This window comes from Triturus cristatus, chromosome 4_2 (assembly GCF_964204655.1).
Source record: "Triturus cristatus chromosome 4_2, aTriCri1.1, whole genome shotgun sequence".
NCBI classification, from domain to species: domain Eukaryota; kingdom Metazoa; phylum Chordata; class Amphibia; order Caudata; family Salamandridae; genus Triturus; species Triturus cristatus.
This window is the reverse complement of record NC_140586.1, coordinates 925,975,529-926,002,101: the sequence shown is the minus strand read 5'-3', so window position 1 is coordinate 926,002,101 and position 26,573 is coordinate 925,975,529. Positions and strand designations below refer to the sequence as shown.

Below are 26,573 nucleotides of genomic sequence, written 5' to 3'. Positions count from 1 at the left end.
GCAAGTAGTGCAATACCGAACGCATTTTACGGTGGTCGTTAAGCCCCCGGACATTCCACATGAGCGCATGGAGGGAGTCTAGTGGCCTTGGCGCAGAGGTCTCACTGGGTCCCGCCATCTATAACTATGCTGTATGGAATACAACCTGACCCAAGCGGCCTGTAGTTAGTGTGCATACCTGTCAGAGACCAATATGAGACTTTAAACAACAAAACCCTCCCCACCACCCAACCTCCCCCCACCCACGAGAGACTGCCCCCAACTTAGTCGCGAAGCTTCCCCCAAAACATCCAATCCACCACCCTCCGCCCCCCCCGTCAGAGATTACCACCCTAGTGTGATGCACTCGTGGGCAGATGTTGCTCTACTTTGCAAAGAGGAACAATATGAACATTAAATAGCCCCGCACATCGTCCCCAACATAAAACTCTGTATCGCAAACCCAATAGTCCCAGACCTCAACAATCGCTTCGTACACTACTGTATCAACTTCATCTCTTGGTCTTGTATCAAATGGTCCAAGATTCTGGAACAGCTCACATCAAAAGATCTACAGCAGGCACTATGTGGTCCCCGTCTGCGCGACTCACCAAACGTCCTGCCCCGACGATTAAGAACTAGGTATCAGGTTGCCACCCAGTGCAAATGCCAAGGAAAGGACTGAACTTAGCCCGCAGAGAAACCCCAGCTAGTCAGTTGTGGTCCCGCCGCCACAGGCCCTAAACAGCAGCGCCCAGGAGACCCAAAGGCCCACACCCTACCGCTTAGTCGAACAGCCATACTTAGCAGTGTGTCGCAGTCCCTCGCAGCTAGTCCTGGTCGTCCAGGGCACCCCCTGCCGCCTCACCAAGCAGCTGCCAGTCCGGGCTGCGACGTCGTTCTTTTGTCCAACCTTTTAAAGCCTTTTGGAGCGCCTTCGGGTCCGTGAAGATATGGTATCGGCCCTGCCTGTTGACGCGGAGCTTGGCTGGATAGTCTATGTCCAGATCACGCATGTTTCTTCATGAGGATGAACTGTCGGCGCGCCTCCTGTACTCGAAGTGTAAAGTCCAGAAATAGCGAAATCTCGGAACCCTCATAGTTCAATGTCTGCTTGTCTCTCGCTAAGCGCAGGGCAGTGTCTGTCTCAGTAATTGAGCAGTTTTGCAATGATCAGACGCGGTGGTGCCCCCGGGAATGGGCGAGGTCCCAGGGAGCGATGCGCTCTCTCCACCACGAACATTGAGGAAAAGACCCCTTCAACCAGCAGTGCGACCAATAGCCTCTCGACAAATTGCTCCATGTTGCCAGTCTGGGTGGACTCCGGTAAGCCAGTGATTCTGAGGTTACATCGACGAGAGCGCACTTCCAAGTCCTCTGTTTTATCTTGTAGAACACGCAGGACTCTACCCAGATGCTTGTGTTCTGTATCTAGCGTGGTATGCGCTTCCTCAACCCTAGTGAGTCTCCGCTCTGACATATCCAAGCGTTCAGCATGCTTGTCTAAACGCTCAGCCATTCTGTCCATCCTGTAGCAGAGAGAGTCCATTTTCGTACCCAGAGAGGTGATGCCGCTCTGCAGGCTCTTCTCCATGGCCAGTAGCATGCTCCGGATGTCAGTGCATCCTTGCAGCATCCCCCGTTGAGGCATCATGCAATTTCGACCGCTTCTGCTCGAAAGAGAGTTTGGGCTGCGCCCTATCTACTCTGCCCATGTTCGTTATTAGTAGGGTGCACCCGGCAACGCACCTTCACCACTCAACACCGTTGTCCTGGTTACCACTCCTCGGGGACAGCCGCGAGAAACTCCAAGCCACTACGATCCTTCACTACTTCCGGACGTCGCAATGGGCAATGCCCAATCCAATAGGTGCCGTAGACCTGCTCGCAGGTGTCGGCGCACGCCGCGTCAGTCATCCGCTGGAGCGCTTGCCTGCAAGCTACAGTCGGCGTCTTGTTGCGCGCTCAATGCAGGTCACAGTCACCAGCAGGTCGGCTCGTTGCTGCACCTCGTGCAACTTCCAGCTGTGCCACACAATTCTGAATAGTACCATGGGAGCACGCACGCAGGAGACCACTCACGAGGCCAGGGCACCAGCGCTAAGGGGCATATCAACAAGCCAGACTCCGCGCTCACTCCAAGCTGCGTGCATATACAAGTCTTCTCTCACCGGGCGTGTGCAGGGCTTCCCAGGGGATGTGGCAGAGGCAGGCTCCCTCGCGCTGCCACCGTCCCACAGTAATCACCGGTCCAGCCTGCGCTCACCTGCCAGTCAATGCGCTGCCTCGGTTTTCTCCCTTCCAGGCGTAGCGTGTTCAGGCCTCTCACCACGCGACTGTACTTGGTGAGGTGAGGCCCACCCGCCACGCGGGGACAAAATGGTCGTTCTCAGGGTCCGCGGAAGTGACGGAGCTCCAGGCCGACTCCTAGCGGCCTTGAAACGAAAGGCTGCAGAGCGGCTGAGTTACTGGCAGGCTTCCTGAAACGTCCCCCAGTGGCAAATAAAGTTGCCTCAGGCCAGGCGCTGCAGCTCTCGCTGCGTTACGAGGAACTCACAGCCTCTAGCTGATGATTGCGGCATCCGCCGCACAGGGAGGCAACTCGCGGCTTCTCACCTCGTCCGGCAATGGGTGATGGCATCTGCTGCGCCGGGAGTGGGGGGGGGGGGGGGGGGGGGGAGGGGGTTCTCGCGGCTCCTGTCGTGGCAGGAGGCTGGATGATTCCCTCGGTCCCCGTTGGGCAGCACTCACCCTCACAGCTCTGCAGCTCACCAGTGGGCCGCCGCAGTAGCGTCCACCGAAGCAGGGGGCAAACTACCCGTGTCGGGCACACGCCGGGACAGTTCACCGCAGCTTTGGGCCCACTTGCTGTTGCAGTCTCCGTGCTCCGAGTCTCCGCCCACGCCAGTCCGTTGATCAGCTCTGGAGGTCTCCGGGTGGTGGAGCAAGCAGCAGCCCGTCACTCCAAGGTCAGGGTACCCCTCTGGTGTGTCACAGTGAGCCAGGGTTCGTGTGTGCTTCACTTGTACCAGTCCGTACCTGCCGCTGCAGCGACACTTGCACCTCCGGCGTCTCCGCGTCTCAGCTCAACTCAAGCCCGGTGCTCCGGGACCCGCAAAGCGTGCACCTTCAGGCAGCAGTATCCTCTGTATTCGCGGGCAGAAAAGGACTGGAAAGCCACCGCTGCACGCCCTGCAGCTCCCGGAATCAAAGCCTCTCCAATGTGACCATGTGTAGGGCGCAATGCTGACGGATTATTGTCGGACGATGTACAGAGCTAAAGGCTCAAGCGGCCATCTTGGTCGCGAGCAAACTCCGCCCCCCGTTTCCTTGTACTTATGGGAAAGTACAGTATGATCTTGTATCTCATAAGCAACACAGGTAACCTGACAATCCAACATGCCTTGCCCACCCTTCTCTCCGAGACAGGCATTGGCACAACACTTCTGTCCTAGTTTGTGGAGAGATGGTTGGCCTAGCAGCTGTAATAGTACCAAATGTTACATGCTGTCACTTGTATTCAAAATGATTTCAATATGCTATTGATTATCATCAGTAAGGCAGGGCAAGCACAATACTAGGGTGGGCAGTATCATGCCATGCATACCCACAGTATATAATAAACTACCACTATAAAGTATGGCCCAGGTGTGGGTGCCATGAATGCCCAATATAAGTCATGTATTCTCACCACTGTAAGACCGTACTACCCGGGTGAACATCATGCCATGGTTGGGCACCACTAGGAGGAGTAGACGTTCAATATGCCAGGAATTACCACCATTAATTCACCCGACCACCATGGCCAGGCATCATCACATCTTTGACATCCTTTCTCTCATGCGCTGGTTGAGGTCTGTAAAGTACCTTGAGTGAGTTCCCTCAAGCCAGATCTCATTCCTATGGAAACCTCGCCCTTGTGAGAACCCTTCCGGCTGTAAGGAGCCGCAAAAAGTCCCTCTTAACATTCATTCTTCTACTAAGACTCAGATGGCGAGAGCATCCAGCATCTGTTCCCTGCAGATGACGGTGCTTAGGCACGTTTTTCCCTTTATTAAGCCTCAGCTCCAGGTGCCAGTGCTTAGTGGTGTGGTACACTCTCAACCTGACTATGGCAATACAATGTGTCTATACACCCGAGAGAAGCCACTTTTATGTGATGAACATAGCAGCGCGAGTTCTCTCTGGGACCATATATTTCCTACTTTGCAAGGTCCACACTGCCTCTCTATGGACCAGAGTCTGCTCTGAAGCTCTGAAGCTCTAAAGGCATCTATCTCAAATCTCTGATTTCTAGCATTTAAATGCAACTGGCACAACCAAGGTTGGATGCTGCGTTCTCCCACCCTGGCCCTACTCCGATTACCGAAGAGCAGAACTGTCACCTTTGGAGACCGGGCATTCTCGGTCAGCTGCCAGAGCCCGCAGCACTTTACAGCTGGAGCTCTTGGCACCTGCCAGAGTCTGGAGCACTTTGCAGCTGGTGCTCTGGGTAGCTGCCAGAGCTTGGAGCACTTTACAACTGGTGCTCTGGGCAGCTGCCAGTGCCTGGAGCACTTTGCAGCTGGCGCTCTGGGTAGCTGCCAGAACCCGGAGCACTTTATAACTGTCCTTTTGGACAGCTGCCAGAGCCCGGAGCACTTTATAACTGGCCTTCTGGACAACTGCCAGAGCCCGAAGCATTTTATAACTGGCCCTCTGGACGGCTGCCAGAGCCCGGAGAACTTTACAGCTGGAGCTCTGGGCAGCCGCCAGAGCATGCAGCACTTTACAGCTGGAGCTCTGGCACGCACTTTTCAGCTGGCGCTCTGAGCAGCTGCCAGTGCCTGGACCACTTTACAGCTGGTGCTCTGGGCAGCTGCCAGAGCCTGCAGCACTTTACAGCTGGTGCTCTGGACAGCTGCCAGAGCCCAGTATACTCACAGCTGGAGCTCTGGGCAGCTGCCGGAGCCCACCGCGCTTTACAGCTGGCGCTTTGGGCAGCTGCCAGAGCCCGTAGCACTTTACATACAGCTGGTGCTCTGGGCAGTTGCCAAAGCCCGCAGCACAGAGCCTGCAGCACTTTACAGCTGGCACTCTGGGCAGCTGCCAGAGACCGCAGCACTTTACAGCTGGCGCTCTGGGCAGCTGCCAGAGCCCGGAGCACTTTACAGCTGGCACTCTGGACAGCTGCCAGAGCCCGCAGCACTTTACTGTTGGCGCTCTGGGCAGCAACCAGAGACCGCAGCACTTTACAGCTGGTGCTCTGTGCAGCTGCCATAGTCTGCAGCACTTTACAGCTGGCACTCCGGGCAGCTGCCAGAGCCTGCAGCACTTTAAAGCTGGTGCTCTGGGCAGCTGGCAGAGCCCTGAGCACTTTACAGTTGGCGCTCTGTGCAGCTGCCAGAGTCTGCAGTACTTTAGAGCCGGCACTCTGGGCAGCTGCCAGAGCCCGCAGTACTTTAGAGCCGGCGCTCTGGGCAGCTGCCAGAGCCCACAGTACTTTACAGCTGTCGCTCTGGGCAGCTGCCAGAGCCCGGAGCACTTTACAGCTGGCACTCTGGACAGCTGCCAGAGCCCGCAGCACTTTACTGTTGGCGCTCTGGGCAGCAACCACAGACCGCAGCACTTTACAGCTGGTGCTCTGTGCAGCTGCCATAGTCTGCAGCACTTTACAGCTGGCCCTCCGGGCAGCTGCCAGAGCCTGAAGCACTTTAAAGCTGGTGCTCTGGGCAGCTGGCAGAGCCCTGAGCACTTTACAGTTGGCGCTCTGTGCAGCTGCCAGAGTCCGCAGTACTTTAGAGCCGGCGCTCTGGGCAGCTGCCAGAGTCCACAGTACTTTAGAGCCGGCGCTCTGGGCAGCTGCCAGAGCCCACAACACTTTACAGCTGGCGCTCTGGGCAGCGGCCAGAGCCCGGAGCACTTTACAGCTGGCACTCTGGACAGCTGCCAGAGCCTGCAGCACTTTACTGTTGGCGCTCTGGGCAGCAACCAGAGACCGCAGCACTTTACAGCTGGTGCTCTGTGCAGCTGCCATAGTCTGCAGCACTTTACAGCTGGCCCTCCGGGCAGCTGCCAGAGCCTGCAGCACTTTAAAGCTGGTGCACTGGGCAGCTGGCAGAGCCCTGAGCACTTTAGAGTTGGCGCTCTGTGCAGCTGCCAGAGTCCGCAGTACTTTAGAGCCGGCGCTCTAGGCAGCTGCCAGAGCCCGCAGTACTTTAGAGCCGGCGCTCTGGGCAGCTGCCAGAGCCCACAGCACTTTACAGCTGGCGCTCTGGGCAGCTGCCAGAGCCCACAGCACTTTACAGCTGGCGCTCTGGGCAGCTGCCAGAGCCCACAGCACTTTACAGCTGGAGCCCTGGGCAGCTGCCAGAGCCTGGAGCACTTTACAGCTGGAGCTTTGGGCAGCTGCCAGAGCCCGTAGCACTTTACAGCTTGCGCTCTGGGCAGCTGAATGTGAACGGCAGTATCTGGGGATACAGTACTGACATGAGTGATTTCTTAAATGGAGTCCTATAAGCAACAAGTGCGTACTGTTGTACTGAACCAGAGTCCTTAACTTGATAGGAGAGAATATACTCATTGAAGCCTCTTTGCTTAGCTTTAGGAAGTTTCTAAAGACTTGCCTATTTAACCGATGCTCTGTTACCTTGAGGAAGCTTGTGCTGCTTAGAGTTAATCGAGGAAAGACAGTGTATGTTTTAATTATCTCTAAGGTGATCTCTTACTTATATTTCCTCCCCACTTTCCCTTTCACCTGGTGAAAAGGAGTGTTTATTGGGTTTTTCAGTGCCAAGAAGCTTAGAGAACAAACAGTTTTATAAACAAATGTAACATAACATGGATGAGCACCAGTGACTCATCCTTACACACAATGGGGTTGATTTAGAGTTCGGCGGAGAAGGTTGTCTGTCGCAACAGCGACAGAGTACCCTCTTCGCCAAACTGAAGGTCCTGCCCCCTTGATTTACAGTCAGACGGACATTAAGTATGTCGCAGATGAAGACTACTCCATCTCCATTGCTAACATACTCCTCAAATTGTCCGATGGAGTAAGTCTGTTGGAGGTTTTTTTATTCAAACTCACGCCTGATTTGAGTTTTCGGTCACATGTCCAGTTTTTACTCTCCTTTATCGCCATACCAAATATTGCAGTAAGGGACAGAAAACATTTAACCATTGGCTAAAATTTCCATGGCTTTGGTGTCATTATTTACTTATTTTTTTCCAAAAACAAAATCCCACTCTAAGGTTTTGTTTTTGAATAAAAAAAAATATATGCTAAAAGTTGGATGGAGTATACTGGTTTTTTTTTAATGGTAACGCCTGTTAAACATAGTTCCAACAAAACTCAAAAGAATACCGGACAAAGTCAAAAACCTGTGGTTCAACAGAGCCCTTAATGAAGAAAGACGTAAACTGAGACTAACTGAACGGAAATGGAGCCAACATCCCTTTTCACCGCAAATTAAACTGCTAAGAAAGTCTAGAAACTCCTATAACAAAAGTATTCTAAAATCAAAAAAATTAACTCTTTGAAATTTTAAAACAACAGTCAAACAAATTGGCCAAAACCTCTCTTGACTTCAAAATCGCCTCTAAGAAGTGAAGAATTTTCTTCCTTCTTCACAGCTTAAGCCAACTCCCTAGAGAATGAGCTGATGACGGCCGCAAAAAACTCCGCAACCCTAAAGAACTCTCTAGCTGATTGTCTAATCCAACCTGCTCTGCCAATGATCAAAATGAAAGCTGAATGGTCAACCTTCAAACTTTACAATCACAGAGATATTACAAAAACCTTATCAACTACCGAACTCAACACCACTTCAATGACCCTCTCCCCTCAAAATGCCTGTTTCCTAAATGCCATATTGTCACTCCTCTCTGGACCAAAATCATCAATGCATTGCTGTTGCAAGGTTCCATCCTGGATTGCCCTAAAAATTGGTCAAGTTACCCCATCCTATAAAACCTACAGAAAACCCCTCGGACCCTAATAACGTCCGACTGATAACCAATATACCCATGCTAGCCAAGGTTTTGGAAAAATGTATTCAACAACAGCTAAGCCAACACATCATGGAATTCAAGCCACTGGATGACTGCCAATCAGGATTCAGACCAGGGCACAGCAATGAAACAGCAATTCTACATATCGTGGACGACACCCTACTCGCTCTCGACCGTAATGAAACTGGTCTGCTAGTGCTGCTCGACCTCTCGTCTTCTTTCGATGCTGTTAACCACAGCAAAATACTGGAGAGACTACAAAACAGGATAGGACTATCGGGCACAGTCCTTCAATGGTTCAAATCCTTCTTAGAAAACTGAACGCAAAGATTTATGGTGAATCAAAATCTATCTGCTTCATCCCCTAATCCATTAGGAGTACCACAAGGCTCAACATTATCCCCTGCGCTATTTAACCTCCATGTCGAACCCCATAACTGAATTATAACAGCAGGCGAATATCTCCTTCCACTTGTACGCGGATGACACAGTTGTATATCAAGAGCACATCCCTAGAAGAGAACAAGATGATGAACCAAGCTTTAGAAAAGACCATCCAATGACTAACAATCAATTACCTTAAGCTAAACTCGCAAAAAACTGAATTACTTAACTCTCCTCCTCAAAAAAAACTCTTTGGTGATAAAGGATTGGACCAAGCTGATCACTGTTCTAAATTGTACCCCAATCCTAGTGGACTCTACCAAATCGTTTGTAATTATGCTGGATAAGAACCTAAATATGCAAACACACATCAACATGATGGCTAAAAATGCCCGCTTTTACCTCAGCTATCTTAGAAAAATGAAACCGTTCATTGAAGTTCCCGACTTCAAAACTGAAGTTCAGGCATTAGTCATTTCGAGGTTGGAATACAGATGTACAGCTCTATCACGTCTTCCCAAGATCTCAACAGCCCCTTTAAAAGCTTGTCACAATGCAGCCGCAAGACTCCTAACAAGATCTAGAAAAATTTACCACATCACGCCACAACTGAAGGCGCTCAACTGGCTGCCTTATGAAGCGAGAATACAACTAAAGATGGCCTACACTACAAAACTCCCCAGTATCTAGCCCAGAAACTTACAATATCTTGAGGAAGCAGACTCTAGGAGCTCCGATAATCTTCTCTGGAAAACTGCACTCTTCAGCAAGAAAAAAAACATATGATAGAGCATTCTCTGATGCTGCACCAAGAATTTGGAACTTGCTCCCTCCGTGTATCGGAAAAATCTCATCAACGACAGAATTAAAAAAGGAAGCTAAGTCCTTTCTAATGAGCAAATTAATTCCTTAAATCCTCAGCAGTCCTTATTCACATTGATTTTATAAATTCCAACAGATAATCTCTCGACTTGCTCTTCTCCTAGAGTGATTCTCCCTATTTTGACTGTTACTTGAACACGTCCTATTGCACTGAATTTAAAAACCTATTTTTCATAGAATGTTTTTATCGAATATATTTTTACCCACCCATCGTATATGCTAGCTATCTGTAGGACTCTACTAAACTGTTTTAGAATTCTTTGTTCTATACTGTGAAGCACTCCAATACCCCTGTCAGGGTCTTGTTCGTGCTATACACAACACTAAAAATAAAATAAGAGTACGAAGGAAAGGGTTGATCCAGGAGAGGAGACACCCAGTGCTGAGCAGCACAATTGCATCTCAAATAAGGAATTGATAACTGGCCTGGCATCATTTGAATCTGAATTGAGAAAGAAAGTAAACAAGACTTGGCCTTTAAATTTGACATCCTTTATGTTGTTATGGACTCTATAGACACCAGAGTTCTAAAGGTAGAAGTGAAATCAAAGCGTCTAGCGGAGACAAGCACCTCACACAAATTTATTTTAAAGGAAATTCAAAGCCAAGCTCACACAGCTGTCTTGAAAAGTGGGGATTTGGAAAATTACTCTAGCAGGGACAACCTCACGGTGAAGGACCTACTCGAAGGTGCTGAGAGTACCGGCCTACAAGAAAGTTCTGAGAGCCCCAACGTTTGAGTCATTTATGGTAGGACTGTTCTCCTCACAGTTGGGGCATATCTCCCCTGAGACTCACCTAGAGAGGGTCCAGTGGTGGACGGCAGCAGTAGAAGACAAGAGACTGTTTCATAGTTTCAAAGAGAAAGAGAAAATCCTCAAAGGTACAAGAGCAAAACGCACAATATAATTTCAAGGCTTTGAATGCGCCATTTTTCAGGACATCACCCGGCAACTCTGCACCATACACATCACTTCCAGCCTATTACATGCATGTGGAGACAATATCAAATAACAAGCATTGACATAGCCAATAGGTCTCGCCTTTCAGCCCTTATAACTGTTTAGTTGTCCAGCACAATATCCTTGATGCAACAACATTAACTGTTACATAGCTAAGCACTTATAAAGGTCCCAAAGGTGAGACCTATTGGCTATGCCAATGCTTGTTTTTACAGTAAGGGTTGGGAGGTAAGCATAGCAGGTAGGAGTGGGAAAGGAAAAGATGGGAAAAACAAGCAAATCAGCCAGTGACTGGTGTATGCTTAATCGCACAAACGTCTCATCAATATGTAGAATTACATCATGGGATGGAGCCGGGCACAGAAAAACATATCCGGCCTTGTGAATCCGCTATCGGAGTCCAGAGTGCAGAAGGGGTTAAATAAAACCTCAGATTTCTGTGCAATGCTTACGCCAAAGACACCAGTGAGAAAACAAGCACTGACGACCGGCGGCCACGGTGCAAAGTAAACATTAATAAGCAGCAACCCTGCGTTCCCATAAAATGAGACTCGATTCATTAATTGAAAACATGATCAATCGTCAGCTACACAATCGCAGCAGCGATGTTAATTTTGTTTAATGCTTCTACATTCTTATAACGAACAAGCATTGCGGGCTCCGTACTTGATGCAGCGGGAACATTAAATAGGGCCGGCAGCGCACAACACCGCCGATACCCCACAGAACACAAATCTTCAAACCCGTGCATGCACCGGCAGTGCTAACCCGCTGCTGATCCAGGCTGAGTCATGATTTGCGCCTTCACAGACCTTGCAGCCTCGGGCTCTGCATTGCTATGGATTCGAAATCCCTACAATAAAAGCAAAAATCATTACGTCTAAAAGTCCGAAGATTACAGAAGAACCCCCACTCCCCATGGTGAGGAAGTAGTCACAGAGCAGGCGAGAAGTCTAGTCACTCGACAGCTGCAACCTCCACACTGGCCCAGGACACCTCGGTGATGTCAGCGCAGGCTCCTAGTTTACTATCAGTGTCCGCAGATTCCAGGATGAGGGTTGCTAGTTTGTTGCTGTGAGCAGCAGATGTTGGACTCTGGGCTGCTCTCTTTCTCCCCAGGTGTGCTTTCTCCACCACTGATGGAACTTCCAGATTTCCAGGAGCCAGGCAGAGTAAATCTCCACCATTGACACTTACCCATCACTGTTCTGATGAAATACGTCCTCCTAACCATTTTAGGCAATGCGTTTGCATATACAAGTGCTGTAATTTACGGACAGTAGCATGAGCTAATAAATCTTTCACTGCCACTGTGACGACGTCCCTAATGGATTACCTTGTGACCCCAGGAGGGGGGATTGAGAAGCAGGAAGCTGTGAAAGCGGGGAGGGGTGAAGTGGAACCGGGCTGCGCCTAAAGTGGTGTTTCTAAAATCATAGCACGTGTCTTGACTAGGGAATGGCTCTGCAGATATACTAATCCCGCTGTCACGCACAGACACTACTGGGACAGCCGGTGGCCTTTCTGCAAGGACCTGTTCGATCAGCTGTCATGCGCACACGCAAACCTCGATGACAGGCTGTCACATCCCCGGAGTGGGGCGGGTGGTGGGGAAAGAGAGAGAGATACGGGCAGAGTAATAACAGATCTGCTCCATCAAGAACAAACAAATCAAAAGCAGCTAAAGAGAGAGAGAGAGAGAGAGAGAGAGAGAGAGAGAGAGTAAGGGGGCGAATAAAATAATAAAATATGCGGCCCGTGCTGTATTGAATGACGCGGCCGCTGTAAGCTGATCCCAAGTGGGGGGGGGGGGGGTGCTGTGTCTGCCTGCTGGAATTTGAAGCACTCGTGCTGGCCTCTGCCTTGTGGGAGCGAGCAGCGGCGGTGCGAGAGACATATGTTTTCAATTAGCATGCGCGCCGCTGCTCGTTCCCGCATGGTGTATGCCAGCACAAGCACGAGTGTGGGGAAAAGGAGCAGACCGATTTCTAAAGGTCCTCTCCTAGTGCAGCGCATGCGCGCTGCCTAGGCGAGACCTAAAAATGGACCTTCCAGTATGAGAACAAATCTTTGCAATCACCGATGAAGCAGTGGTCCTACAATGGCTCTGGGACAGACACAGAAGACTGAGGAGGCCAATTGGGATGTCTTCAGTACAGAACATGTGGAGGACAGATGTTAAAACCATGGGTAACGAAAAGATTGCATCTGAGAAGAGACAACATCTGGAGCATGGATGAAAACATTGGCCTCTGGCATGTGGTAAAAAGACTTGCCTCAGTGACCTACTCAGTGTTGGTTCCTGTTGGAAGTGGGTTGGGACTGCCCTCGCTAGGATGCTGCTCCTTTCTTCTGCTGTGCCACCTGACACAGAGACAAACTTTCAACAAACGCAAGAGAAAATACCACTGTTTGTCGTCTGTGTAGATTTTAATTTGATTGTGTTGGTGATAATCAGCAAGGCACCACACCCCCTCTTGACATTAAGAAAGGGTTTAAGTTTATTCATTTTTGCATAGTTGCTACAAGCCATTGAAATACAGTAAAACGACCAATGAAACCATTGACACACCCAGTAAAGTGCAGTGCAACGCATACATGTCTGATAATAGCACCTAGCAGGCATGGAGCGACTAAAATGTAACACATCATAAAGCGCTTCTTTGTTGCTATGGTGCAATTAAAAAGAGCAGTATTGTCAGATTAAGAGCCGGATTCTTCGCACTCGGTAGAGTACAGTGCAACGTATACATGCTTGATACTAACGCCTAGCAGGCATGAGGCGGCCACGAGAAGAAGAAAAAGATCTCTCGGGTTGCGTCCCCGGCATGATTTGCTCAGGCTTTGTGAAGTCAATCAGGCTTCAACTATACTTTAGTTTGTTTATTTGTAAAGTAACTGAGCCTAGCCACTGCGCAGAGTGCCCAGCAAGGATGTAGGAGAACAGAAAAGTGCAGTGTGCCACGCCTTTATATAAAAGTAGCAGCACGTGGGGGACTTAAACCGTTTAGAGTGTTACTTTGATGATGTTAAAAGCTAAAAGCGTGACAATTTTTGTTAAAAAGTCTCCTAGGGTCGAGTTCTTTGCTTTAATGAAGTTACAAGCGTGACGCTGTCTTTTAAAAATCGGAGTCTTTGTATGAGAGCCTGACATTAAGAGGAAGAAATTAGTCAAGCAGGCTAAAAGATCCAGATTCAGATACTCTGCAATGAAGTTCACCTAAAGCTACTTAGAATAAATAGCAGAGCCCACACAAGGCAAAAGAAAGGATTACACAAGGAATGATCCAAATCTGTTGTGTAAAAAACAGAAACAAAAATGTGTAGTAAGAGGGCATTAAGTGGCACAAAAAAAATCAAGACATTAAAAATGCTACAACTGACCTCTGAGGACCAGACTCTACCACATCTTGGATTGAAATGTTCATGTAATTCCCTGTGGAGAGACCACCATCTTGGTTTGTGCCCCACCTTCTCATGGCTACTCATTACACCCATGATCTAACGAAGAGGAAGACACAGTTCTGTGCACCATGCAAACCCCTCCTGCTCCCGCAGTTAAGGAGGTGCTGGAACAATTCCAACATATAAACACGCCTACTCTGTGAAAGGGACAGAATCCCTTTGTACAGTAAAAAGTCCATCTGACACATTACAAGTTAGATACTTAGACAAAATAACCATACCATTCGTATCAGTGGTCCAGCAAGAACATGGCACGGCGAAGAGTGACATGCTGAGCAGGGGTGCTTCCAAGACCACCCCTCATCTGAAAGCAGAAGGAGCTTCAGGGAGTTCTAATTCTTTGTTTAGCTTCTGGCACGAGTTTGATGTGGAAGGAGGAGGAAATGGTGGGAGTTGTCTCTAATTTGTGATGTCCTTGGTCTCAGCTGTGGGTACACACTGCCATTTTTGGAATGAATACCATGTCTTCCTACACATTACTAGCAACAGTGACAATCGAACTTAATCGGATGATGAGCAGGATTTCACTCAACCCTAAGGACATTCGCTCCCCAAACAGGCGAGTGAAATTGTGGTGCTATGTTTTGGAATGAAAATCCAGTCTCTTGGAATTGCAAGAAATTCACTAAAATGGATCAGACTCGATTTCGACATAGGCTCTACCCTACAGCCAACTTTGCACACCACAGTCCAAATACAATAGTCCTGTCATCTTTCTGCACAGATCATTGCAATTGTGTCTTGTAAATTGTTAAACTGACAGACAGGGCAGGTTTGTTATCGTAAATATATGGTTATAGAACAGGACACTAGCCATGGTGCACGTTCCTAAAATGCGGCATTGTAGGTTTGTGCAAGATTTTTTCCCATCCTTAGCAGGTTTCGCAGAAGGTGAAATGGTACTTACAGGTGATTTCAGTTCATTGTGAAATCCAGAATTAGATTGGAGTGTTCCCCTAATCTTCACACTAGCTCATTCTCAAAAGGGTTGATCGCCACCATAAGGGTCTTGGGCCTTTGAATATATGAGGAGAACCCAGTGATGCAACCAGCAACTGTAAATCGCCTCCGACACCCATAGAGCTTATTTAAGGATAGAGTATTTCTTAGTTACTATGAGCTTAGTACACTTGAGCTGTACAAATACACTCCATCGCATTCTCAGACCATGTCCAGGTGATGCTGTCCCTGGTCCTCTCCATGTGAGTACAAAACATGAAACGGATGCTATTCCCAGTCTTTCTGATAGACCCATCCCTCAGACCTCAGCTGTACGCTTAAATTGTTGAAGACTCACCACTAATAAAATTGGAGAGGAGGGGGTTGAATGTGCATGGGATCTTTAAGGTAGTGATGAGAGGGAACGCATTAGTATAAGGGTGAGCCTTATAAAAATGTGTGCTTGAGAAAGGGAATTCTTAGAAAGAACACTAAACAAAATTGAGATAGAATACAAAGCAATGCCTTGGTACTCCTCCCCTGCAAGGTCACAGCTTTGCAAGGAAAGCTTAAAGCCAGTATTGCAGAGATACCACTACATAGACAGAAAAAGAAAAACTATGACCAAGGGAAGCGGGTTGGCCCACAGATGGTTCACCTGCTGAGACAAAGGCCTGAAAATAGTTACTTGCCAGAGATACTCATTTCACAGGAACAACTCTCTTCTCTGTGCAAGGGACAGAATTGAAAAATGCCATTCCTTCTCACATATCCCTTTATACAGCGGAAGGTCTGTCTGACATGTTACTAGTTAGCTACATACAAAATGACCATGCCACACATCATTGATCTAGCAAGAAGCACTGGAAGACTTTGTCCCGACTGAAGAGGTGATCGCGGCCATGAAGGACCTCAAATCAGGTAAAGCCGTAAGCGCAGACGGGTTCACAGGAAGTCTTTGCAAACCCTTCTCCTGTTAGCCTTTTTTAATAGCCTTTCTGCCCTGGGCAGGGAAATCCTTCTGTTTCTCTCTCTCATCCCACTGTGGAACACCTCTGCGCTGCTTCAGCATACATTTTATTTTGATGTGATAATTTTTCATCTTTTGAACAGCAATTCAAACCCTTCTGTTCTATACTGTTGACTCGCTATTGGTGCTATTTGATCTTGGCATTCTCCTTCGAATGTTTCTTCATTGATGCTGTGTAAACAGGTTCCCTCTTTAATGAATGTATTTTTTGTTTCAGTAGCTGTTGTTAATGCTTACAGTGGTGTTCTGGCGCACATTGCTTTACTTGCTTCTTGGAACATAATAATGGGACTACATAGCTTCCATTCCTTAGCACTATCTTGTTAGCCTCTTTTCACAGCTTAATCAATCAATCAATCAATCAATCAATCAGATATTTACAAATCACCCGTCAGGGTCTCATGGTTCCAAGCTTGTTCAGTTATAGATTATGGAGGATATTGTCTTACTCACTGGGGATCACTTAAACCTTGTTTAACCACAAATATCTCTTGTTTGTTTACTTCTTTATGGGCAACATTTTGCCATGTGCTATTTATTGATCTCCCAGGTGTGTCTTCTAACTAGGTGACCTTCAGCCCCCACGATAACACCCTTATCTGTGCCACTGGAAATGGCTTTTTTAAGACTTTCCGCTACATTGATGGCAACTTGAAACAGACAAACTTCCAGAAAGTGGACCCTCAGAACTACCTGTGTCACGCGTGGCTGTCAGATGACAAAATCATCGTTGGGACTGACACTGGCAAGCTCGTCCTTTTCCATTCTGGTGAAGTACAATGGGAGTTCACCATCCCTGAAACCAGGGGGCGGCAGAGGTCCATCACCACCCTGGATGATCGGAGGTAAGCAGCTCACTATGTCTACTTTCTATCCTTCTGTCACCTCAAGAAGAGGTCTACCACTGCTCTGGATGAAAGCAGGTACACTTCACCGTCCACCTTTCTGTATACCATCTGTTCTTCTCTCACCTCAGAGCCGAGGTCTAACACTGCTCTAGAGGAAACTGCACCTTCTACCTCCCTGTATTCCACCTGTTCTTCCCTTACCTCAGGCAGAGGCCTAGCACTGCTCTGGAAGTAATGAGGTGCACTGTACCTTCCACCTCTCTTTGTACCTTCTGTCCTACTTTCACCTGAGTGAGAGGTCTGGCACTGCTCTGGAGGAACAGAGAAAAACTGCACCTTCCATTTCTCACTATACCTTCTGTCCTCTCATCTCATGGAAAAGTCTAGCACGGCTCTTGAGGAAAACTGCACCTTCCACCCCTCTGTATATCATCTGTCCTTCTCTCACCTCACAGAGGTCTAGCACTATTCTGGAAGAAAGGAGGGACACTGCACCTTCGACCTCTCTGTATTCCTTCTGTCCTACTTTCACCTCAGGGAGAGGTCTCATACTGCTCTGGTGGAAAAGAGAAAAACTGCACCTTCCATCCCTCTGTATACAGTCTATCCTTCTCTCAAGGAGAGGTCTAACACTTCTGTGGAGGAAAAGAGGAAAAATGCACCTTCCACCCCTCTGTATATCTTCTGTCCTTCTCTCACCTCAGGGAGACGTCTCACACTGCTCTGGATGGAAGGAGGTAAACTGCACCTTCCATACCTCTGTATACAGTCTGCCCTTCTCCGAAGGATCGGTCTCACACTGCTCTGGAGGAAAAGAGGAAAACTGCACCTTCCACCCCTCTGTATATCTTCCGTACTTCTCTCACCTCAGGCAGAGGTCTAGCACTGCTCTGGAGGAAAAGAGGAAAATAGCACCTTCCACCCCTCTGTATATCATCTGTCCTTCTCTCACCTCAAAGAGAGGTCTAGCACTACTCTGGAAGAAGGGAGGGACACTGCACCTTCCACCTCTCTGTATACCTTCTGTCCTACTTTCACCTCAGGGAGAGGTCTTGCACTGCTCTGGGGGAAAAGAGAAAAACTGCACCTTCCATCCCTCTGTATACAGTCTATCCTTCTCTCAAGGAGAGGTCTAACAGTTCTGTGGAGGAAAGGAGGAAAACTGCACCTTCCACCCCTCTGTATATCTTCTGTCCTTCTCTCACCTCACAGAGAGGTCTAGCGCTGCTCTGGAGGGAAGGAGGTAAACTGCACCTTCCATACCTCTGTATACCTTCTGTCCTTCTCTCATGGAGAGGTCTCACACTGTTCTGGAGGAAAGGAGGAAAACTGCACTTTCCACCCCTCTGTGTACCTTATGTCCTTCTCTCACCACAGGCAGATATCTAGCACTGCTCTGAAGGAAAGATGAAAACAAAACTGCACCTTCCACCTCTCAGTTTATCTTCTGTCCTTCTCTCACCTCACAGAGAGGTCTAGCACTACTCTGGAAGAAAGGAGGGACACTGCACCTGTATACCTCCTGTCCTTCTCTCATGGTAAGGTCTAATACTGCTCTGGAGGAAAGGAGAAAAACTGCATCTTCCACCCCTCTGTATATCTTATGTCCTTCTCTCACCTGAGGGAGAGGTCTGGCACTGCTCTGGAGGAACAGAGAAAAACTGCACCTTCCATTTCTCACTATACCTTCTGTCCTCTCATCTCATGGAAAAGTCTAGCACGGCTCTTGAGGAAAACTGCACCTTCCACCCCTCTGTATATCATCTGTCCTTCTCTCACCTCACAGAGGTCTAGCACTATTCTGGAAGAAAGGAGGGACACTGCACCTTCGACCTCTCTGTATACCTTCTGTCCTACTTTCACCTCAGGGAGAGGTCTCATACTGCTCTGGTGGAAAAGAGAAAAACTGCACCTTCCATCCCTCTGTATACAGTCTATCCTTCTCTCAAGGAGAGGCCTAACACTTCTGTGGAGGACAGGAGGAAAAATGCACCTTCCACCCCTCTGTATATCTTCTGTCCTTCTCTCACCTCACAGAGAGGTCTAGCACTGCTTAAGAAGAAAGGAGGGACACTGCACCTGCATACCTTCTGTCCTTCTCTCATGGTGAGGTCTAATACTGCTCTGGAGGAAAGGAGAAAAACGGCAACTTCCACCCCTCTGTAAATCTTCTGTCCTTCTCTCACCTCATGGAGAGGTCTAGCACTGCTTGGGAAGAAAGAAGGGACACTGCACCTTCCACCACTCTGTGTACCTTCTGTCCTACTTTCACCTCAGGTAGAGGTCTCGTACTGTTCTGGAGGAAAGTAAGTAACCTGCACCTTCCACCCCTTTGTATATATTCTGCCCTTCTCTAACGTCAGGGAGAGGTCTAGCACTGCTCTGGAGGAAAGGCGGAAAACTGCACCTTCCACCTCTCTGTATATCTTCTGTCCGTCTCTCACCTCTCTGAGAGGCCTAGCACTACTCTAGAAGAAAGAAGGGACACTGCACCGTCTATCCCTCTGTATACCTTCTGTCTTTCTCTCACCTCAGGCAGAGGTCTAGCACTACTCAGGAAGAAAGGATATAGACTGCACCTGCTACATCGCTGTATACCTTCTGTCTTCACTCACTCCCAAGACAAGGCCACAGAAGGCAAGCAATAGTCCGAGTTCGGGCCATCTGTAAATAGGCTGAACCTGGTCTAGGGCTGCGGGCTATTGTAGTCATCCCACATTATCTCCTGCCTTGATTCTTCTGCATCTAACGACTAACTTTGAGTTGTTTCAACATTCTCTTCATTCTCCTGATTCTGCGTCCTTTGTCTTCACTGGTGCTGCATCCTCCTTGATCTCTTTAAAACTTTATGACTCCTCTTATTCTGTCTCTTAGACTGAGCTATGGCTCTAAATGTTTTCCAATTGTCTATCCTAGTCTCTCAAGGCTCTATACTTTTCCTCCTTCCTAGCACTTTTGCTGCCATTTCCTCTTATGTCCTATTCTGTTACTCCTATTCTGATAATTCTTTGTCACCTTCAATACTATGACTCCTCTTTGCAGCACTGTCTCTGACTGCCTTGGCTCACTATATAGCGGTATGTCTTCTTGTTCTCTCCATTTTAAGTCTTCCAGCACTGAAATTCGTTTTCTCTTCTTCTGCTCCTAATGCATGTTCACCCCACTGTCTATCCCTATTTCCCTAGCTTCCCTCCCTTCACTGACTTCAGCTCACAACCTGGGTATGATTTCCAGTCCTCTTCTTTGTCTTGGTGTTATTTAATTGACCTTCCACTGTTAGTGCTTCACTGAGTTATGGCCATTTCTCTTATTCCATGCTAGGACTATTAGTGCATTCGATGCTGTATCCCAGGGGTTGTTTGATCCTCATTTCTACTGTTCTGATGTGCAAATGTAGTCTCATTCATTTGAGAATACTGACTGGACCTTTACTGTGTGTGATCACAGTGTCTCACTGCACCCAGACACATCTGCTGCATTTATTCCATCCTCTAGCATCAGCCTTGACTGCTCAACTGAGCTGTCCTTCGATCGTCTAGTACACAACATGAATCCTGCCTGACCGCATGCAGGGCAGTTGTATGCAAGGCACTGGGACTGTGTTGGCAAATAGCAGTGCCCTCCACCATGCTACCCTGTCCCCACTAACTGACATAGGACCTGGAGGACAGCCTGACACTCCTGCCCAACATGGAGCCACCCATAATGGAACAATTCATGCTAAGAAAAAATCCAAAGTGCCTGGAATTTGTCTTGAAGAAGGTGTAGTTACATTTGCCCAATCTATTCAGCCGGGTTTACACCACAACATGGACAAGGCATCGGGCTGCTAGGATTTGTGTTTGCCATCTGAATGTCCATGGGAAGCACACTGGTATCTGCTCGACCACATCTCTCGTGGAAGTCCCACCATGGGACGCAACCTTAATTCACTACTAAGTACTGTCTTAATTGAACATGCAGCACTGCTTTATTCGACCCTGAAATGCCATCTGAAACAGGTGAATAACACCGTCTTCATCTGCCATGTAGCATTCTCCTAATTCAACAAATAGCAAACAGGATTGTATGATAGTAGAACGCATGCCACAACAAACCATGCCTGAACCATGCTTTCTCAACCACAACCGCGTCTTTACCACGCAAATTTGTGGTAAAGACATGATTGATAAAGGGACATGTGTGGGAAACACGACACCCCTGCCCCTAGCCCTCAAAACTGCCCATTTTCCCACAGCGAGCCCTAAAAATTGACCCACACCTGAAAAATTACCCCAACTCCAGCCCTCCACCATGAGCCCTAAAAATTGTGCCCTACACTTGTAAACTACCCTGACCCAGCCCCCGAGCCTGACGTCTTAACCTGCCCCAACCCTGAAAACTGTCCCTTTTCCTCGGCACAGAGCCCTAAAAACTGTCCCCACACCCTAAAACAACCCTACTCCAGCCCCCCGCACTGAGCCCTAAAAACTGACCCCTACCCCTGTAAACTAGCCCGACCCCAGCCCCCTGCCCTAAGCCCTAAAAACTGCCCCCTACCTCTGTAAGCTTCCCCGACCGAAACCCTTCCTGAGGCCTAAAACTGCACCCATCCTGAAAACTGTCCCTTTTCCGCCACCTGCCCTGAGCCCTAAAAACTGTCACTCACCCTAAAAACTACCCTGAGCCACCTCCCCTGCCCTGAGCCCTAAAAACTGACCCGCACCCTAAAAGCCAAACCGACCCCAGCCCCCCTGCCTTGAGCATAAAAACTGACCCCTACCTCTGAAAACAACCACAACCCCCAGAGCCCTAAACCAGCCCCCCGTCCCTATAAACAACCCCACCCCAAGTCCTAAAACTACCCCCTGCCCCAAACAACTACACTCCCACTCCCCAAAACCTGGCCCCACTTACCTGACCGCATCCTCTCCCGATCCTTCCTTTTCCTGACCGCCCATTCCAGCATCTAGACCAGGCACTGCCTTAACCACTCATGTGCATGGTTAAGGAAAGCGTGGTTCGGCTTGCGGGGAAACTGCAGGTGTGGCTCAGCCCACAGTGTTAAGGCAGTTTCACACCATTCAGCACTATCCTAAGCGGAGGTTAAGCAAGATTTTAAGCACTAACTTAATCCGACTTTCAGCACCACCTAAATTGACCACTTCACCCAAGCTTAATTGAACAGTTAGTAGAAGTTTAACACTGCCAACACTTCCCGGCTGAAGTGTTGGCAACTAATTAGAGCTCTGCATTTCCCTGCACAAGTTCATTATTTTTGGCGAAGTTGTCGCAGCCACAGACTGCTGAACAGATTTACACCAAATATTAAAAAGCACAATCTGCGCGACCACATCTACCTTTCTGCCAAATTTGATGTAATTCCCTGCAGCAGGTCGGACTGTAGATGGGTTCAAAGGTCCTATGGGAATTACCATGGGAAATGCACATTTTATTACACCCCTTTTTCTCGGCCCCTGCTTGACGGATCACCCTGAAACTTTCCATGAGCAACAAGAATCACTGCCGTACTTTTAATTTAAAATTTCGTGAAGATTCTTCAAACGGCGCCAAATCTATAGGCAAGTCAAAAAACTATGTTTGAGGCATATGAGCTGCAGAATACATACTTGTGCTTAGATCGCCATCTGGTGTTGGGCTCGGATGTTTGCAGTCTGTTGTTGTCTTGGAGGAAGTCTTTGTAGTTACGAGATAGGTGACTCCTCCCTTGGACGACAGTGCGCATGGGCATGGACTCCTCAGATTGTTTTTTTCTGCCATCCGGTTCGGATGTGACTTGCTGCGCTCCGGTTCGGTACCGTGTTTCCAAACCTTTTTCGACGCGCAACCCATCACACTCGACGGTATTGTTTCGTTTGCGTGCCTTTCGACGCGCCAACTCCCAAATCCTTGATTCCGGTCGTCGATGCGGGCCGCTGGGCCTATCGGCGCCATTTGGGCCTACGGCTAATGGAAAGGACTCTATTTAAAAAATGCCCCCAGTGTGGAGCGAAATTTCCACACAGTGACCACCACAAGGTCTTCAACCTTTGCCTTTCTCCCAAACATGAGGAAAAGGATTGCCAAGCCTGTGTCTCTTTTTGATCTAAGAAGACTATCCGTGATCGCCGGGCTCGACGACACGTTATGGCTCAACAGGCCGCACCGGTGCCAAACAATATTTTCGATGAAGTCTCCGACGTTCCAGAGGCAGAGGATTCAGAGGAACTCGACATCGTCTGCGAAGCTGATGACTCCGACTCCGATGACCACATCACTCCGGGTTAATGAGTGAGTACAAAAGCCCCTGCCCCACCCGAAAAACAGGACGCTCCGGTCAAAACTTCGCCTGAAGGCCTTAGTCGAGACCGAGGGAAGACTTCAGAAGCCCGCCTCCGGGCCCGGCTCTGAAGACTAAGGAAAAGCCTTCTGCCAGCTCGGGACCGAGCAAGCCGTATATCATTACCCATAAGACACCTTCGGTACCAAAATCAGGGATACACCCTATTCCCGTTACTCCAAAAAGGCCTCGGTGTCGAACCCTTCGGTACCAAAAGGCCATAAGGCCTCGGAACTGAACAAATGCCGGAAACCTTCAGATCCGAAGACAATTTCCATCTCGGCACCTACTTCGAAGCCAAAGGAGCATAAGACCCCTCCTACAGCTCCAGAGACCAAATCAAAATCCCGTTCAGAACTGAAAAAATCTGCACCGAAAGGAGACAACAAGCAGGAAGAACAGTTTCGACCAGATCCTGTCGATCTGAAACAATTGACATTACATGTGGATCCTAAAACCGGCCATATTGTCAGTTTCCCAGGAAAGAAGAGGAAATCTGATACCTCACTCACTCCTGAGGTACCTGTGAAGAAGAGAGACTTTGCAACTTCACCCCTAAGACCCTCTTCTCCTATTTTTCCTACCAAACCTTTGTCTCCTATAAACTCTCCTATACACTCTACTAGACTCTCTCCATACTCACCCTTACCACCACAGGATGAGGATGATTTAGGGGATGGGGGTGGACATGATAAGGATCCCTTAGATGACCCTGATGATGGTGACACTACTCCACCACTGGATACATGGGATGATTACAACAATCCCACAGATCTTCCAGACCTTCCTGATCCAGATGCATACCCATCTAGGCCATCCCCTCCAGATGACAATATAGTGTTTAGTCAGCTCATTAATAGGGCTGCGCAATACCATGGCGTTGAACTACATTCAGACCCAATCGACGAAGACTTTCTACTGGACACTTTTGCTCAGTCACAAAAAACAATACATACATTACCCATGCTTAAAGGTGTCATTGAACATGCACCAGGCATATTTAAAGATCCTGTCAGGACCAGGATTCTCAATCCTCGAATTGACAAAAAGTATAAGCTGGCCCCTAACGACCAGATCTACATTAAAGGACAACTCCCTTTAGATTCTTTGGTAGTCTTCAATGCAAGAAAACATGCTAATTTCCAAACCTCTGGTGATGCTCCACCCCCAGACAAAGAGTCTGGGTCTAAACTGCTGGATGCATCAGGTAAACGAGTTGCCTCCCAAGCAGCCAATCACTGGAGAATAGCTAATGCACAAGCATTGCTTGCCAGATATGACAGGGCTCACTAAGATGAGCTTGAAGATCTTATTCAATATTTACCTGACCAATACAAAGCTAAGGCCAACGATTTGGTCCAAGAGTGCAAGTTAATTACAAATACATCCATCAAATGTGCCCTCGATGCAGCAGACACTGCATCTAGATCTATTAATACCTGTGTCTTACTTCGCAGACATGCATGGAACAGGAAGTTCTGACAACTATCTTAAATCAGCCGTTCGATCAAGAACACCTCTTTGGGCCAGCGGTGGACACAGCTCTAGAGAAAATGAAGAAAGACACAGACACTGCAAAATTTATGGGAGCATTAAAATCTCAGACAACACAAGGTTCCTTTCGTCACTCCTTTTATAGGGACTGATCCAAAAACATTAGCAAAGACACTACCTCCTCCTCCTACAAGAATCCCACACAAACATCCCCCAACAAGGGATATTTTAGCGGAGGGTACAGGGGAAATAATAACGAGGGGAGAGTTTGAGGTGACAACAACCTCCCCTCCCCTACTATCAAAAAATGACTTCCCTCCACTCCATCACTACAGACAAGTGGGTAAGGCAAATTATCCAGTATGGTAACTGCCTGGAACTTACCGCAACTCCCACAACCATACCGGCCAAACAACGTCCGATGTCCATGGAACATCTAACTCTCCATAAACAGGAAGTTTGCTCACTTCTTCAAAAGCATGCAATAGAACCAGTTCCCCTCCAGCATCAAGGCACAGGGGTTTACTCCCTGTACTTTCTCATCTCAAAAAAGGACGGTACTCTCAGACCAATACTGGACCTCATACCTCTCAATATCTACATACAATCAGATCATTTTCACGGGATCACTCTTCAACAGGTCCTCCCACTGCTCCAACAAGGCGACTTCCTTGCCACTCTAGATCTCAAGGACGCCTACTTCCATATTCCTATACACCCTGCTCACAGGAAATATCTAAGGTTTGTAGTGGGTGGTCAACATTATCAATTCAAGGTGATCACAGCACCCAGAGTCTTCACAAAATGTCTGGCGGTAGTAGCCGCCCACTTGCGAAGACAACAAATTCATGTGTTTCCATACCTGGACGACTGGCTAATAAAAGCCAAGTCATACAGTCCGTGTGTTCACCACACTCACCAAACAATTCATCTGCTTCACAACCAGGGGTTCATGATAAACCTTACCAAATCACATCTCCAGCCATCCCACATACATCAGTATCTAGGGGCCACAATAGACACTCCCAAAGCCCTTGCACACCCCAATCCAGTCAGGATAGCCAGTATGCAAACCCTCATAACAAAATTTCAGCCCCAACACTCAATACCAACTCGAGTGTTTATGCAGCTCATAGGGATGATGGCCTCTTGCATTTTCATAGTACCTCATGCAAGACTTCAGATGCGCCCTTTACAAGAATACTTAGCACGTCAGTGGAACCAGGCTCAAGGTCAACTTTCAGATCTGGTGTTGGTGGACAGCCGCCCACATCGCTCTCTGCAGTGGTGGAACACACAAAACCTTTCCAAAGGGCGGCCATTCCTAGACCCAGTTCCACAGATAGTGCTAACAGTGGACGCATCGCTCACCGGCTGGGGAGCCCATCTCCTAAACCATACAATTCAGGGCAGGTGGTCCCCTCAACAAAAAGTGCTCCACATCAATCACCTCGAATTACTAGCAATCTTTCTAGCATTAAAATCATTCCAGACACATCTCATCAACAAAACTGTCCTTGTCCGCACAGACAATATGATAGCAATGTATTATATATAGGCTTTCCTGTTTTCAGCTTCTATTTTTGGTAAGTTCTGGTGGGGTTTCTTCCGTGTTTTCAATACCTTGAAAAAGCAGTGGTTATCAGTGGTTACACATTGTTGCGCTATTAAAAACAACAGAAACAGTGTTTTTCTGGTGTTTATGGAATGTTAGTGCATGTGTATAGACAGCGTGTGTACAGGGTATATGAGGTCCAAATAATTTTTTACAAATCAAACTTATTGTAGTACACCATACAATAATTCTTTAGTGAGTCTTTGTCATGCACACTCGCTCTTTCCTTCCTCTGTAAGCGTTTATCTGTGAAAAGGCCCTCTCAACATTGGCACTTGAGACGGGCAACACCAAAACAGCCAGTACACAATTTGCTAACTCTGGCCAATGACATAGCTTTCCATGGCAATACTGGAGCACCTGAAGATAATTATACTCTAGGACATGTTCTGCAACATGTGTGTAAAATTAGGCGCATATGCCCTCAGTTATTGAAGCGGTCAAAAATGAAGCAGTACTTTTCAAAGTCTGGAGAAAATTAAGAAGGGATCTAGAACTTGTGCAGAGTACCTCAGTGAGGCTTCATTAACTTCAAATGCCATGGTTGGTGAAGGGACATTTCTATGCATAATTGCAAGCCAAACTCCATAGACTGTGAAATGAAATTTTCTGAATTGCTCCTCATCATTTCTTTGCTTACCAAGTGGATAGAATTCTAACATGGAGC

General features: G+C 48.0%; 1 protein-coding gene across 1 annotated transcript in view; it reads left to right on the top strand.

Annotated features, from left to right (window-relative positions):
• Positions 1 to 26,573, top strand: part of CFAP57 (cilia and flagella associated protein 57) — a 355,646-nt gene that overhangs the window by 37,604 nt on the left and 291,469 nt on the right. Inside the window, exon 4 of the mRNA XM_085602986.1 lies at positions 16,198 to 16,475. Within this exon, the coding sequence (XP_085459112.1) occupies positions 16,198 to 16,475 (278 nt within the window). The remainder of the gene's footprint in view (positions 1 to 16,197; positions 16,476 to 26,573) is intronic.